Raw genomic sequence first — 15809 nt, 5'->3', positions numbered from 1 at the left:
CTCAAGTGGAATCCATTGGAAATACGCGGATTCCTTAGATATTAGACATTCCCTTTGTCATCTGACAGATATCATGGGAGTAGACGGGAGTCATTTTCCCCTGAAGGAATATCGCATCTATAATTGAACACATTGGTCCTGGAATATTAACCCTGCTCACTTTGATGATGTCAAAGCAACTCGGTTGCGTGTGAGTGGTAGAGATAACACATTCTCCTGACAGCAACTGACTGCTAAGGTGCAGGAGCCGCTTAAATCCAAGTCAGGAATACCACAGGTTTGGAAGTCTAAGCCTTAACATAGACTGTCTCAAACAGCATCATATTCCCTATACAGCGCACATTTTTTTTTTTTACTGAGGCCCATAGGGCTCTGGGCAAAAGTAGTGCACTATATAGAGAACAGAGTTCCATTTAGGACGCAGACATAGTTTCTTTTTCAGCTGACGGTGGCACTCAGTTTTGACAGCTGGTACAGCTCTGCGTCATGTACAAATACAGGTCTGTAAAAATTGAGTTGTCAAATGTTGTGAGCTGAGTCAGTTTGATTTAAAGTTTAAAAATATATATATATGTAAAACATCTGTAGAATTTGAAAGTGAATATAGTGGTGTCTGTTGCTGCTTTTAGAAAATGAAAATATATCATATGGTTCCACTACAATGAACCTTAAATCAAACAGAAAAAGATGTGTTGGTACAAGTACAGCAGCTGATGACAAGCTGAGGCATATTTAAAGACTGAAAAACCTTGCACAAGATACATTTCTCAATTTCTCAACTTACCCCATCAATGAATCTAGAGCAATTCCACCAGGGTTTTGCAGATCGAGATCGACTACTGTGACACATGTGTCGTCTTGTTCATTGCAGACATACATTCTTTCACTTACTCTATCCACAAAGTAAATGTTTCTTGTGAGCCAGTCTATGGCAAAATGTTCCACATCTACAAACAAATGAAAAAAAGTACATAATAACAAAGACATTGTGACAAGAGCAAACATTTCTTGTTAGGGCAGCAACATCCAAACCCTTATGATCAATATTTCTACATCATTTGGAACGAAACTTACTCTCTAGATTCTCTCCTATCCCTACTCTTCGCATCCGTGAAAAGCCTTTTAACTTTGTCATGGTGGCACACCAAAGCTGACCGTTGGAGTTTGTAGAGGAGATCCAACATAATGATTCCTCCTTGTAATAGAAATCAAATGTGTGAATCTTCTGATTAGTATCCAATTGCTTTAGGTTGGGTATAGAAGACCCATTGAGGTGTGTGACTGTGATATGTTCTGTACTCGCAATCAGCAACACAGGTGGTCTGTCCCCAGGATCTGAGACAGAGAGAAGAGTGAGAAGAGTGAGAGTGAGAGAGAGAGAGAGAGCGAGAGAGAGAGAGAGAGAGAGAGAGAGAGGAGAGAGAGAGAGAGGAGAGAGAGAGAGAGAGAGAGAGGATGAGAGAGAGAGAGAGAAAGAGAGAGAGAGAGAGAGAGAGAGAGAGAGAGAGAGAGAGAGAGAAGAGAGTGAGAAAGAGAAAAAGAGAGAGAGAGAGCGAGAGAGAGAAAGAGTGAAATTAGTATCCATCCATAAATTCTTATAGGAAACTTACAGGACTCAATCCAACAGCAGAAAAGTCCAAACAGAGCATCTGAATGAGGTTGCTTGCAGCTAATGACCCATCAGGTAAACATTAATTTGTTTCCACAGATCTCTGATTAATTCTCTATAACAAATTGATATATAGTCTATATAGCTTTGACCATTACAGTGCAAGCAGCATGTTAGCATGTTAGTAGTCCACCATTCAGCTAGTTTGGGATTTTGAATTTACTGCCACTTTCACAATTGCTGCTAATGTCCAGTCACTGTTTAGGTTCCATTATTTATGGACTACTTCAAAGAAGAAAGCCAACTACTGTCGATCTCTATCTAAGGGATAGCCCACCACAGTAGATCTCTTTCTAAGGGATTGCCAACTACTGTAAATCTCTTTCTAAGGAGTAGCCCACTTCTGTATATCCAGCAGGAAAGAAAACAAAGGATTGTCACCGGGTGTTTTACAACTGTTATTGACCTGGTAGACATATGGGTGCTGAAAGTATGGGAAATGTAAGGAGTTGTGTGTGTGTGTGTGTGTGTGTGTGTGGCCTGGACTTCTATTCACCCATGAAGAGTGTGATTTACCACTCTAAGGAAAGTTTAGCTCGCACAGTACTTGAGTAATGGAAGTACTGCTAGTCATAAATCAGGGTTCCCTCTCTTGCTAAATCCTTTCCATTAAAGGTTTTGTCTTAAAGGTAACTTTAAGGAACACTTCAAGATTTTGACAATGAAATCCTTGATCTACTCCCCCAGAGTCAGATGAACTCGTGGATACCATTTTTATGTCTGCATGCACTTTGAAATAAGTAACTAACTAACAATAACACAATTGCTAACTAGCGTTAGCTCAATGACTGGAAGTCTACTGAAAGTGCTAGCGTGCTATCCGCTAACGCTAGTTAGCATTGGCGCACCTCTATAAAAATGGCATCCACGAGTTCATCTGACTCTGGGGAAGAAGATAAAGGGCTTCATTGCCAAAATCCTGAAGTGTCTCTTTAACATCCCTCTTGTACTATCTGCAACAATTGTAAAGTTACCTGATTGAATCATCACATTACGTTGTGGCCCTAAGGGGCAAAGTAACACAGAACAGCAAAGACGAGTAGACATGAAATAGCTCAGGTCGTGTTACAGGTCGGCTATAAAATGTTCATCAGATGAGTCTTCAATATAAAGTTCAATTCATATTGATTAGATGTAAACCCCTTGGTTTACTTCATGAAACAACACATTCTAGAGGTAAAACCTCTCCATCAAAGACATGCTGCATTCTAAAGCCATGATACATAACTCATCTTACCGGTCTTGGCTTTACAGGACCTTCTGTTGGGTTGTAGGATGTATCCATCTGTACAGCTACATCTATATGATCCAAAGGTGTTCATACAGGTCTGGCTACATGTATCATATACTGCGCAGTCGTCGTGATCTACAGTGAGGACAAGATGTTGTTAGAAACTAAGTGCAGTTCAAAAATGACCTAAATACAATGCATTCGGAAAGTATTCAGACCCCTTGACTTTTTCCACATTTTGATACTTTACAGCCTTATTCTAAAAGGGATTACATTGTTTTGTAATGACAAAGCAAAAACAGGATTTTAGAAATTGAAGAGGAAGAGTCTTGGTGGTTCCACACCTTTTCCATTTAAGAATGCCACTGTGTTCTTGGGGACCTTCAATGATGTAGAAGTGTTTTTGTACCCTTCCCCAGATCTGTGCCTCGACACAATTCTGTCTCTGAGCTCTACGGACAATTCCTTTGACCTCATGGCTTGGCTTGTCAATTGCAGTTGACAGTGCAGTTGACAGTGTTGACAGGTGTGTGCCTTTCCAAATCATGCCCAATCAATTTAATTTACCACAGGTGGACTCAAATCTAGTTGTAGAAACATCGCAAGGATGATCAATGGAACAGGATGCACCTGAGCTCAATTTCGAGTCTCATAGCAAAGGGTATAAATACTTTTGTAAATCAGTTATTTAGTTTTTTAAATTTCTAAAACCTGTTTGTCATTATGCGGTATTGTCACGCCCTGACCATATAAATCTGTTTATTCTCTATGTTGGTTGGGGCGTGATAGTGACTAGAGTGGGTCATTTAGGTGAATTATATTTTTATGTTGGCCTGATATGGTTCCCAATCAGAGGCAGCTGTTTTGGGGGGGGCACATGGAGCAGTCGGCAGAGCCGAGGAGTGAACCAGAGCAGGTCTGGGAGAAGAAGTAGAATTTGGAAGAGAGAAAAATGGGAGAGTTGTTGAGTTGGTGGAGGATGCACGGATTTGGAATAAAGGAACGTGTTGCCAGTTTGGTGCCACCTGGGTCAGCTCCCCGTACTCGTCCTGAGAAGTGTGTTAAAGTTCCGGAACAATTGATGCCGGCTATACACACCAGGTCTCCAGTGCATCTTCACAACCCAGTGCGTCCTGTGCCAATTCCTAACACTCTCCCTCAAGTGCGTGTCCCCAATCAGGTCCGTCCTGTTCTTGCTCCCCGCACTCACCCTGAGGTGAGTGTCATCAGCCCGGTGCCACCTGTACCGGTCCCACGCATCAGGCCTCCAGTGCGCCTCCACAGTCCAGAGCTTCCGGCGACATTTCCCAGTCCAGAGCTTCCGGCGACTGTTCCCAGTCCAGATCTTCCGCCGACAGTTCCCAGTCCAGAGCTTCCGGTGACAGTTCCCAGTCCAGAGCTTCCACAGGCAGTTCCCAGTCCAGAGCTTCCACAGGCAGTTCCCAGTCCAGAGCTTCCACAGGCAGTTCCCAGTCCAGAGCTTCCACAGGCAGTTCCCAGTCCAGAGCTTCCACAGGCAGTTCCCAGTCCAGAGCTTCCGGCGACTGTTCCCAGTCCAGATCTTCCGCCGACAGTTCCCAGTCCAGAGCTTCCGGTGACAGTTCCCAGTCCAGAGCTTCCACAGGCAGTTCCCAGTCCAGAGCTTCCGGCGACAGTTTCCAGTCCAGAGCTTCCGGCGACAGTTTCCAGTCCAGAGCTTCCGGCGACAGTTTCCAGTCCAGAGCTTCCGGCGACAGTTCCCAGTCCAGAGCTTTCTGCGACAGTTCCCAGTCCAGAGCTTCCGGCGACTTTTCCCAGTCCAGAGCTTCCGGCGACTTTTCACAGTCCGGAACCTCCAACGACGGTCCTCAGTCCAGAACCTCCAACGACGGTCCTCAGTCCGGAACCTCCAACGACGGTCCTCAGTCCGGAACCTCCAACGACGGTCCTCAGTCCGGAACCTCGGTCCGGGGGTCACGCTCTGACCATAGAAAATGTACTGTCACGCTCTGACCATAGAAAGCTGTTTATTCACTATGTTGGACGGGGCGTGATAGTGACTAGGGTGGGTCATCTAGGTGAATTATATTTCTATGGTGGCCTGATATGGTTCCCAATCAGAGGCAGCTGTTTTTTGTTGTCTCTGATTGGGGATCATATTTAGGTAGCCATTTTCCCCATTGTTAGTTGTGGGATCTTGTCTACAGTAAGTTGCCTTTGTGCACACCAGTAGCTTCACATTTCGTTTGTGCTTTATTGTTTTTTGTTTGATGAGTTTCGATTTATAAAAATATGTGGAACTCTACGCCTGTTGCGAATTGCTCCAATCATTACGACGAGCGTGACAGGTATTGTCTGTAGATTGATGATATAATAAGGGTGTAACGTAACAAAATGTGGAAAAAGGGAAGGAGTCTGAATACTTTCCGGTACATAAACCTGGTTTAATGCGGCCCCAAAAAGTGTCACCTTCACACATAAAGTGTACAATATATGTGTGTCCATTTTGCAGCTATTCCAAAATGATCCAAATATGACTTACTGTATTGTCAAACTTAAAAGAGCTACCATTCTTTTTGTGTCATCAGTTTGTCAATATCCACCACCCATCCTTTTGATATAGATGAATAGCCTTGTTGGCTGTCGGCCCTTACCTCTGCAGGCTCGACCATCCTGTTCCACCTCGAAGCCATCAGCACAGAAGCAGAACGTCACGTTTCTCATTTTGACACAGCCGTACTGACACAACAACTCTTGGCATTTTGGCTGGAGTTCTGGAAGACAAAGTTTTAAAAAAAACATGAAAATATACCCTTTTGTTGTGTATAGGTGGTTGACATTGCCGTGGAAATGGCAATGACAGGTGTTATGTCATGTTAATACATCACTAATATCTCTGGGATTCAGACTTTAAGTTTCTAAGTTGAATTGTAATTTCCTTTCTTACTGTCAGCAGAAGGGGAAGAGGTGTGAAAGATGTGAACGCCCCAAAAGAGGACATAGAAACCCTTTTAAAATAAATGAGCTGTTTATCATTTGGTGTGGATGAGTTATTTCACAGCGATTTCAGAAAGTTAATTGCTGTTTAAAAGCTGCTTATGTTGATACATTTCTCCGAATTAGATGCCACCTCAAGGTTGCTGTCAACAGGAAAACAGTTAAGTAGAAATGTAAGGTCCATTGTATGAAATTCATCACTTCCTCCAACAGCAATAACTGCTCTTAATCACATTCATCAGTCAGAGAGCTGTCCAAGGCTATGTCCCAAATGGCCTGTAGCCTATTCCCTATATACTGTATGGCGCTACTTTAGACCAGAGCCCTGGTCAAAAGTAGTGCACTATATAGGGAATAGAGTGCCATTTGGGACATACAGGCTTCCTGCTCTTCTGTCAGCATCTCTCTACACGTATTTTGTATTTATTGATTGGTGGAAAAATTTCAGTGATTTATATTCTTGCACAACATGCGCCACTGCCACAAATTGCAATGACTTCAATAGCCAAAATATCATTCAAAAGCATTTATTTCCTCATAAACCTGTCAGCGGCTAACCTTGGGAGTGTGAAGCAGAGTTATATCTATTTGTGTCAAGCAGGCTAGATCGCTAGAGCCATCACATACAGCATTAATACATCAATTAGTCAGTGAACTTCACTTTAACTTACATGCATTCACTTTGATGCAAGTCTAGCTTTTAAACACACTCCTTTCGGTACTGAAACATTTCCAGGTCAGCTCTATCCCATCTCCCACTGATTACAAATAGCCTATTCATTCTCCCATGATGCCTCACCAGGAGCACTAGGGAGTTGACCAGAACTCATAACAACTTTTCCTTCTGTGAAAAGCAATATGGCTGTTCTGGTGGCGTTTGAGTAATATAGCTGTCCCCCAATTCCCATCGTATGTACTCCCCACAGAGATGGCGATGGTCCCCCACATGGATGGACATGGATGTGGGTAAGGGCTCCACTGCTGTGAGGAATTGTATGGGTGCTTGTGGAGACTGGGGAACTTTTGCTCAGTGTTGTTGTAAAGGTACAGTAGATCATAGTGACCCCCTCCTGGTGGTGAGATGGATCACCTCAGCGGGCCAGCGTCCCAGACCTCAGCCCCACAGCAGCCCCGTCAACCCCAGGCAGACCCGACAGCTCTATATCTTGTTTACTGATTCCCATAGCAAACACCTGTGTCTGGTCCTGTGTCTGGTCTCTGGTTAGTGGAGCGCGACAGTGGCGGAATCACCTTGAGGATTCACTGTGTGAGTTATGTGGCTGTAAATTTACCACAGTGCCATGGCAGCGGAGCGCAGGGGAGGTTCACACACTGTCAGGTGTCTTGTTTAATGGCCTGTTTCACAGTCAAACTACATTATCAGGAATAAGAAAGGCAAATAATGCCTAGCGTTCCTTGACTTTTCACTATATTTTCACTTAAGCGTAACTTTTTCCAGAACATAATCTGTAAATCTAAACTAGTCCACATTTTTGTTTATATTGGATAGAACGCCAACACACCACAACTAAGGCTTCTGGTTTAGCATGTGAATGGAGAAGAAGCTTGTGGATGTGGTTCCTTTGGATTAGTTCATTTTGCCAAATTTGTACTTTTGCATTCCACTTTTTTACATATCATATTTGATTGGTGAGTTTGTAAGTTATCTGTATGATTCTGAAGGCACATGACATGAGGAGGAGAAGACGTGTAACTAACGTTTCAACCGCGGTGGCAAACGTGAATGGTAATGGCACCGACTCCAGTCCAACTGTTACAGAGCCTCATGCGGTCACACTCCCCACAGATCTTCAGAACCTCCGTACGATTCTGGTCTCGGAAATTACAGCTACCACTGCCACTCAGCAGAGCTTTCCTTTGTCTAGATACCTACTGAAGGACTTTTCATCACGCCCTATTGATCATTCGTAGATGTAAAGAAACGTGGCCCCTTTTTCTTTTTTCGTAACAAGGTAGCATACTGTGGGACACATTGTACGTGTTGCACTGATTTGAAGACTCCCCGAGTCAGGACAGTTCCGTTTCACTGTTATGGGGTCTTTGTTTTGGTTGATCTGTTTTACTTTACCGTTTAGTGAATGACTTTTCAAATGTATTTCACTACTGGTGCTATAGGGCCTCTCCGCGTTAGGATAGGAAGGTTTTCTGTTTATATGCACTGAAGCTGCGCAAACTTCATCCTGCTGTCTCCATTCGCTGGGGAAGGAGACTTTGGGTTTTGGTGGGAGGGGAGGGGGAGTGAACTTTTTTGGTCCTATTTTTGTATTATTATTATTTTATTTTGTATTTGCTTTTTTATTCAGTTCTCTCTGTTATCTTTGCAAATGCTTGGTCTGTTTTCACCCCTTTTTCATGTCAATATTTTCAATGGCTAACAACGCTAATAATAGTAATATGGGAATAGGTAGACCTAATCCGATAACGTTTTCATCTTGGAATACTAAGGCAATCTTGTCAAGAGGTCTAGGGTCTTCTCCCATTTGAAAAAGCTCACATCAGATGTGGTATTTTTTTTACAAGAGACCCATTTACACATTAAAGATCACTCAAGGCTACAAAACTCAAAGTTTAGTCAGGTGTTCCACTCAGACTTTAACTCTAAAGCCAGAGGGGTTGCAATTTTGGCAAGTAAAATAATACATTTCTCTACTACTAATGTTATGTCAGACAGTAATGGGAGATATTTAATCATAACTGGCACCATTTGGCACACACCTGTAGTACTGGTGAATGTATATGCTCCCAATGTTGATGATGTTGAATTTGATAAACGGTTGCTGGGGGAAATCCCTTCTCTGAACACCCATCTTTTGATGTTTGGTGGGGATCTGAATTGTGTTATTAGCCCGGCTTTAGACCGCCCCAACCTCAGAACTATGTCTCCTTCTGCTATGTCAAAGTCCTTCTCAGATTTGATGGTTTAGAATGAGTGTTTCAGATTTCAGAATCCCCAGGCAAAAGAGTATTTTTTCTTTTCACATGTACACCCTTCTTTTTCTCGTATTGACTATTTCTTTATTGATCATAAGTTATTTCCAAATGTCACCTCTTCTGAAAATGTACCCATTGTAATTTCTGACCATGGACCTTAAGCCCTCGACATAGTCCTATCAGGACAAACTCGTACTCCTCTCTGTTGGAGATTCAATTCTCTTCTCCTGTCTGACGCAGACTTCTGTAACGTTATCTACACTTCTATTGACAATTTTCTGATTTTCAAATCAGACAAGCTCAACCTCTCATTCTCTCTTATGGGAATCACTTAAGGCCTATCTTAGAGGAGTATTATTTATTACTCTTCTCATTTAAACAAAACTCGGAAAGCTAAACTAGAAGAACTCTTAAGCCATCCTTGACTTCGACCATCAATATGCCCTGACGCCATCTCCAGAGCTATATAAGCAACGCTTGACCTTACAATCTGAATTCAATCTCTTGCGCACTACAGACACAGAACGGTTACTATTCCATTCACTTGGTATGAACATGGCGATAGGGCAGGTCGTCTGAACGCACACCAATTAAAACGCAGAGCTGCTACTCGTCTGATTCCCCAAATTAAAGATTCCTCTCATAGCTTGATTTCTGACCCTACGGGGATCAATGACACCTTCATGTCTTTCTATTCCTCCCTGTATACATCTTAATTTCCCTCAGATACTTCCAATTTGACTACATTTTTGGGTGAACTGGAGACTCCCACAGTTGAGGCTGAAACTACAAATGACCTTGATTCTCCTCTCAGCCTTGAAGAAGTTATTCAGCCTATCAAGTCAATGCAGAGCAGCAAGGCTCTGGGGCCTGATGGGTTTCCAACTGAGTTCTTTAAGAAATTCTATACCAAGTTAGCCCCTTTACCTTTATCTATGTATAATGAATCACTTGAACGTGGCTCATTGCCACCTACCCTAACAAAGGCTTCAATAGCGCTTCTCCTTAAGAAGGGAGAAAGAAAGACCCCACTTCCTGTTCTTCATTTAGGCCCCTAAGCCTCCTTAATGTGGATGTAAAAGTGCTGGTGAAGGTGATAGCGAGCCGTCTGGAAGTAGTCTTACCAGGATTCATATCACAGGAAGAAACCGGCTTTATTAAGGACAGATATTCATTTTTTAACATCTGGACGCTGTTTAATATAATTTATTCTAAACAATTCTCCAACTCCCCTCAGGTCGTAATCTCCCTAGACGCAGAGAGGGCATTCGACAGAATTGAATGGGAGAACCTATTTTCTGTTCTTAAAAAATGTGGATTTGGAGACAAATTTAGCTCATGGATCTGTCTCTTGCATACATATCCCCAGGCCAGTGTCTGTACCAATGACACCTGTTCAGATTATTTTGCCCTGGAATGTGGGACACGCCAAGGCTGCCCACGGTCCCCTTTATTTTTTGCCGTCGCCATTGAGCCCTTTTCAGTAGATTTACCTTCATACTCCTTTTTCCAAGGTGTAACACGGGAAGGAGTTGAACGTAGGTTATCATTATATGCAGACGATTTGTTACTCTATGCAAATAACCCTGTAACCTGTTTACCTTCTATCCTTTCTATTTTGGAGAACTTTGGCTCCTTCTCTGGTTACAAGCTGAATCTCCAGAAAAGTGAGTGCTTCCCAGTCAATCCAGAAGCACTAAAGCTCCAGCAGACAGACTTTCCCTTTCAGCTTAGCCGCTCTGGTTTCAAATACCTTGGAGTATGTAACTCATTCATTACATGCTCTTTTTTTCTGAAAACTTTTCTCTCTTCTTGCACAAATGAAAACACATTTTCAGAGATGGGGTAGCTTACCACTATCACTTATAGGAAGGATTACTGCTGTAAAAATGAACAGTTTACCCAAATTCCTTTATCAATTTCAATCTATTCCATTGATTTGACCAAAGTGCTTTTTTAAAGTCAACCAATCAGACTGTTACCACATTTATCTGGGGAGGAAAGGTACCCAGAGTCGGTAGATCTTTATTTCAGTGATGTTTAGTGGAGGGCTGGCACTACTCAACTTTTTATACTATTACTGGGCAGCCAACTTTCAGAAATTGCCATTATGGTTACATGCTCCAGATACCCCATTGTGCCACATTCTTGTTTTTCTGCTTCTCTTCCTGCTTTACTCTGCTCTTCTCTCCCAACATCCCCCTCTCGCTATACTTGCAATCCTGTAGTGCTTACCATACTTAAGATTTGGTACCAGTTTCAACAGCATTTTAAATTCTCCTCTGCATCTACTATGGGTCCTATTAATTAGAATCACTTATTCCCCGCTTCCCTAATAGATCATGCTTTCTGTCACTGGACAAGGAAAGGTATTAAGTCCTTCCCTAATAGATCATGCTTTCTGTCACTGGACAAGGTATTAAGTCCTTCCCTAATAGATCATGCTTTCTGTCACTGGACAAGGAAAGGTATTAAGTCCTTCCCTAATAGATCATGCTTTCTGTCACTGGACAAGGAAAGGTATTAAGTCCTTCCCTAATAGATCATGCTTTCTGTCACTGGACAAGGTATTAAGTCCTTCCCTAATAGATCATGCTTTCTGTCACTGGACAAGGTATTAAGTCCTTCCCTAATAGATCATGCTTTCTGTCACTGGACAAGGAAAGGTATTAAGTCCTTCCCCAATAGATCATGCTTTCTGTCACTGGACAAGGAAAGGTATTAAGTCCTTCCCTAATAGATCATGCTTTCTGTCACTGGACAAGGAAAGGTATTAAGTCCTTCCCTAATATATCATGCTTTCTCTCAATGGACAAGGAAAGGTATTAAGTCCTTCCCTAATAGATTATGCTTTCTGTCACTGGACAAGGAAAGGTATTAAGTCCTTCCCTAATAGATTATGCTTTCTCTCAATAGACAAGGAAAGGTATTAAGTCCTTCCCTAATAGATGATGCTTTCTCTCAATGGACAAGGAAAGGTATTAAGTCCTTCCCTAATAGATTATGCTTTCTCTCAATAGACAAGGAAAGGTATTAAGTCCTTCCCTAATAGATGATGCTTTCTCTCAATGGACAAGGAAAGGTATAAAGTCCTTCCAAGACTTATATGTAACATGATTTATTTCTAGTTTTCCCAACCTTGCCTCTAAATATGCTTTGCCTCCATCTCACTTTTTCCGTTACCTTCAAATTAGGCATTGTGTATCCTCTCAAATTTTCTGGTTTCCCTGCTTCACCCCCTTGCCAACCCTGGGATGGCATATTACCTCAACAGAAAGCAGTAATTTGTCAGATCTATCTGTGTATTTTGTCATTGGACAAACACTCCAACAACAAAACTAAATCGAGGAGGGTGGACTGAGGTAGGGCGGAGAGGTAGGGAACGGACTAGGGGGCTTGGGTTTATGTGTTGTGTGGAGGGAGGGAGGGGTATGGTAAAATCTTTGTACTTAAATTGATGTACATTTAGTAAAACTTGAATATTTGTATTTTATTTTTTAAAACACACCACAATTACCTAAACTAACATTAGGGTGGTGAGCTATTCCCAGTGCATTGTAATGTCTTGTTTCCTAGTAAACACGCATTGCATCTCTCCTGCTTTGCCTCTCATTGAGAGTACATGGCTGTACTCTTGAGTAAAATCTCTTAAACCCCTCCTGTTGTGTTCCGGTCGAATTGGACCGATTTACAAGTTTTCTATCTGAAAAATGTAGTTAATTTAATCTGATTGTCATAAGTTTCCATGACTTTGTCCACACAGTGCATCTGAACACTCTGAACATGGCTTCCATGGCAACCCCCACTGGAACCTTTCCCCAATAGAATCCTTCCCCTACGGGAACCACACCTGCTGGCATTCTCACAAACAATCGCAACATTGTTTCAATAATATATAGAACTTTTCTCGTAGCTCTGGTATATAAAGCTTTTTTGAGTCCTTGCTCACAATTCATTCTGTGGCAGCACAATGACTAAACGATATACTGCATGTGAGGATCTTGATCATATCTTTGATCATGACACTGGTGAGGAGGAGAGAGGCCAGGAAACTGACAGTGAAGATGCATTAGAGGAGGAAGTGTCAGAAGTTGAAGACAACACAGAATATGATCCAGACCAAGAAGCAACCGATGTGGAACAATCCAGTGATGAGGAAGAGGGCCCTGTTGAGGTTGTTGTTAAATTCCGGTCAAAGAATGGGAATTTGTCCTGGTCTTCATCCCCACCTGAGAGGAGAGGTCAGCTGTCGGCTGAAAATGTTATCAGGTAGATCCCAGGGCCAACGAGATACACCATGTCCAGGGTTGATGACATAAAATCCTGCTTCGAACGGTTCCTGACAGAGTCAATCAAAACTATAGTGATAAACATGACCATCTTGGAGGGGAAGACGCGTTTACAAAGACAACTGGAAGGTGGTAGACCGGACAAACGTCCAAGCATACGTGGGCCTCTTGATTTTGGCTGGTGTGTACAGATCCAGAAACAAATCTACCACCAGTTTATGGGATGCAGAGTCTGGTCGGGCAATTTTTCATGCCACTATGTCAATCCAGACATTTCACGTGTTGTCACAGGTGATTCGCTTCAACAACCGTGATACAAGACCAGGCCGCCGTCAACAAGACAAGCTGGCAGCTATCAGAGAGGTTTGGCACAAGTGGGTGGAGCGCCTGCCAATTATTTATAACCCAAGTCCAGACATCACAGTGGATGAGTGTCTGGTCGCTTTTAGGGGACGCTGCCCATTCAAACAGTACACACCAAGCAAACTGTCTAAATATGGAGTAAAGATATGGGCAGCATGTGAAGCCAGGACAAGTTATACCTGGAACATGCAGGCTTACTCTAGGAAACATGCTGACGGTGTTCCCGAAAGGAACCAGGGGAAGCGGGGGGTCCTGGAAATGACTGCATGTCTCCAGGGGCACAACATAACAATTTCTTCACCTCATATGCTCTTGGTCAGGAGCTGCTCCCCCAAAAATGACCATGGTGGGGAGGGTCAGAAGGAACAAGCCTGAGTTGCCTCCTGCCTTACTCACTACCAAGGACAGGGATCGTTTTTCCTCTAAATGTGCCTTCACCGATAGGACACAAGAGTGTGTGTACTGCACAAAGAAAAATAAGAATGTGCTCCTGATGACAACTCTGCACAGGGATAATAATTGTTATGATTTGATCTTTGTGATTATGAATTTGATTGGATACCTGTTATTCTGTTTCCTTTGTTATGCAGCACAGACTACCCAGTAAATATACCACTTTATGGTTAAAGGAATTCCTGTCTCAGTCTCATCCATTCCTCTGTCAATTGCCCCGTGACAACCTGTTCACAATCACTGTCAGTCATCCTACCTGTCCAGCTACCCACACAGATTCCACTAATCTTTCAATGGTCCTTCGAGTCGGATGATGACTGAACCAAAGGCCGGTGAAAAGGAAATGGAGAAGAAAGAATAGTCTCCACTGGAAGGAATGAGAGGGGAGGGAAGAGCAGCTGAGGGAAAGGTCTTGGAACAAAGAAAAGATCCAGGTGCTAAGCCTGAAGCAACAAAGAAGGCTTCTTCCTCAACCACCAGCAGCACCAGAAGAACCAGACAAGCACCTGGTTATCTTATTAATGTGCAGGTCTCCACCTTATGGCTACGGGCACACTTGTAGCATCGCTCGCCTGATCCAGGCCTTCAATTGAGGTTGAGTGTGCTTTTTTACCCTAGGGCATGAGCCAAGGAAGTGCCCCTTGCTATTGCAATGGGGGCAGTAAGGCAGGAATTTAATGGTCTTGCTCTTGAGAGGGGTCTTCTTCCCGGGTTCCTCCCCGGTTTCACTATTTAAGAACATGGTAGTGGGATTTGGCCTTTTCTGTCCCTCCTGGCGTTCAAACCCCTTCCTTCCTCCGGAGGCTATGGCTGAGATGGTGGCCTGGTGAGCGATGGTCTTTGCTCTTGCCTTCACCTGAAACCATGCGGCCAGGTCTCTGAGGGCATAGGTGCTTCTCGAGCCCTCTTTCAGGATGCCCTTGTTCAAACAATGTTCGATGAAACTGTCTCTGAGGTAGGCTTGAAGCTTGCTAAGAAGCCTGTCCACGTGGGAGCCACATTTCAGCTCGTTCCCGTCTTCTCCTTCAACGGATTGGAGCATCAAGGTCAGGGATTGGTCAGCGAGGGAGAACTCTTGTAAGGCAGCATGGTCTCCCATTTTAATTGGAGACGTGTTCAGGATGTTGTTTAGTTCATTCTGGACAGGCGTGGCTCACCATATCTCGCTTTCAGGGCCTGGAGAGCGGCAGTGTATGGTGTTGCGGAGTGCATAAAGGATTGGGCCAGCTTATACGCACTGGGAAACCGCAAGTGATCCATCAGTACTTGGTACTTGTAGCGTTCTGACCGATGACTGTGAATACCCAGTAGGCTCTCCAATGCCATTTCCAAAAGCACAAATCCACTCTCCTTTCCGCTCTCAAAGTATGGCAGTTTGGGTCTGGCAATTCCATAGGCTGAGGCTACTAGCAGTTTCATAATGTTGGCTCCCTCTTCTGGTTGTGTGAAGGATAAACCCGAGACTGCTGATGAGCTCACTGTGGCTTCATTGGGCCACAGTGAGGGCGTTGGCGGAGTGGCCTGTCTCCCATGCTCCGTATTGGCTGTTGACCTCGGAGCCTCCGGAGACTGTGTGCCATGCTGTACCAGAGGGGTAGATTGGGAAAGAAAGGCAGACGGGTCAGGTCCATGTGGAGGGGTGGTCAGGTCAACTCCCTGTTCGTTCCTCTCCAGGAAGGATGAGACCATCCGTGCCTCCTCCAATTCCCTTCTTGTTGACGGTGCCATCGCTGTTGTGCCAGGTCCTTGGCAATGAATTCCCGTTCCTGTAGAGCTCTACGGGCCTGCACATCCAATAGGTGACATTGTTTGTCGTTCCTCCTCAATCTGACGCTCAATTTCCTCAATCGCTAGTAGTGAATCGTGAATCGCTGAG

At 43.6% G+C, this 15809-nt stretch overlaps 1 protein-coding gene and 1 pseudogene across 1 annotated transcript in view; one reads left to right on the top strand and one right to left on the bottom strand.

Annotated features, from left to right (window-relative positions):
* Positions 1-5603, bottom strand: part of LOC115129643 (low-density lipoprotein receptor-related protein 1B-like) — a 128566-nt gene extending 122963 nt beyond the window's left edge. Inside the window, exons 1-4 of the mRNA XM_065018194.1 lie at positions 5534-5603; positions 2907-3035; positions 1075-1335; positions 785-947 (exon numbers count right to left, since the gene is read on the bottom strand). Of these exons, the coding sequence (XP_064874266.1) occupies positions 785-947; positions 1075-1335; positions 2907-3035; positions 5534-5603 (623 nt within the window). The remainder of the gene's footprint in view (positions 1-784; positions 948-1074; positions 1336-2906; positions 3036-5533) is intronic.
* A 7195-nt stretch (positions 5604-12798) lies between these two features.
* Positions 12799-14087, top strand: LOC135571701 (piggyBac transposable element-derived protein 4-like; annotated as a pseudogene).
* The last annotated feature ends 1722 nt before the right edge of the window (positions 14088-15809 follow it).

Source organism: Oncorhynchus nerka, linkage group LG5, assembly GCF_034236695.1.
Source record: "Oncorhynchus nerka isolate Pitt River linkage group LG5, Oner_Uvic_2.0, whole genome shotgun sequence".
In the NCBI taxonomy this organism is placed as follows: Eukaryota; Metazoa; Chordata; class Actinopteri; order Salmoniformes; family Salmonidae; genus Oncorhynchus; species Oncorhynchus nerka.
Note: the sequence above shows the minus strand (reverse complement) of the source record. Positions and strands in the feature narration are given on the sequence as shown.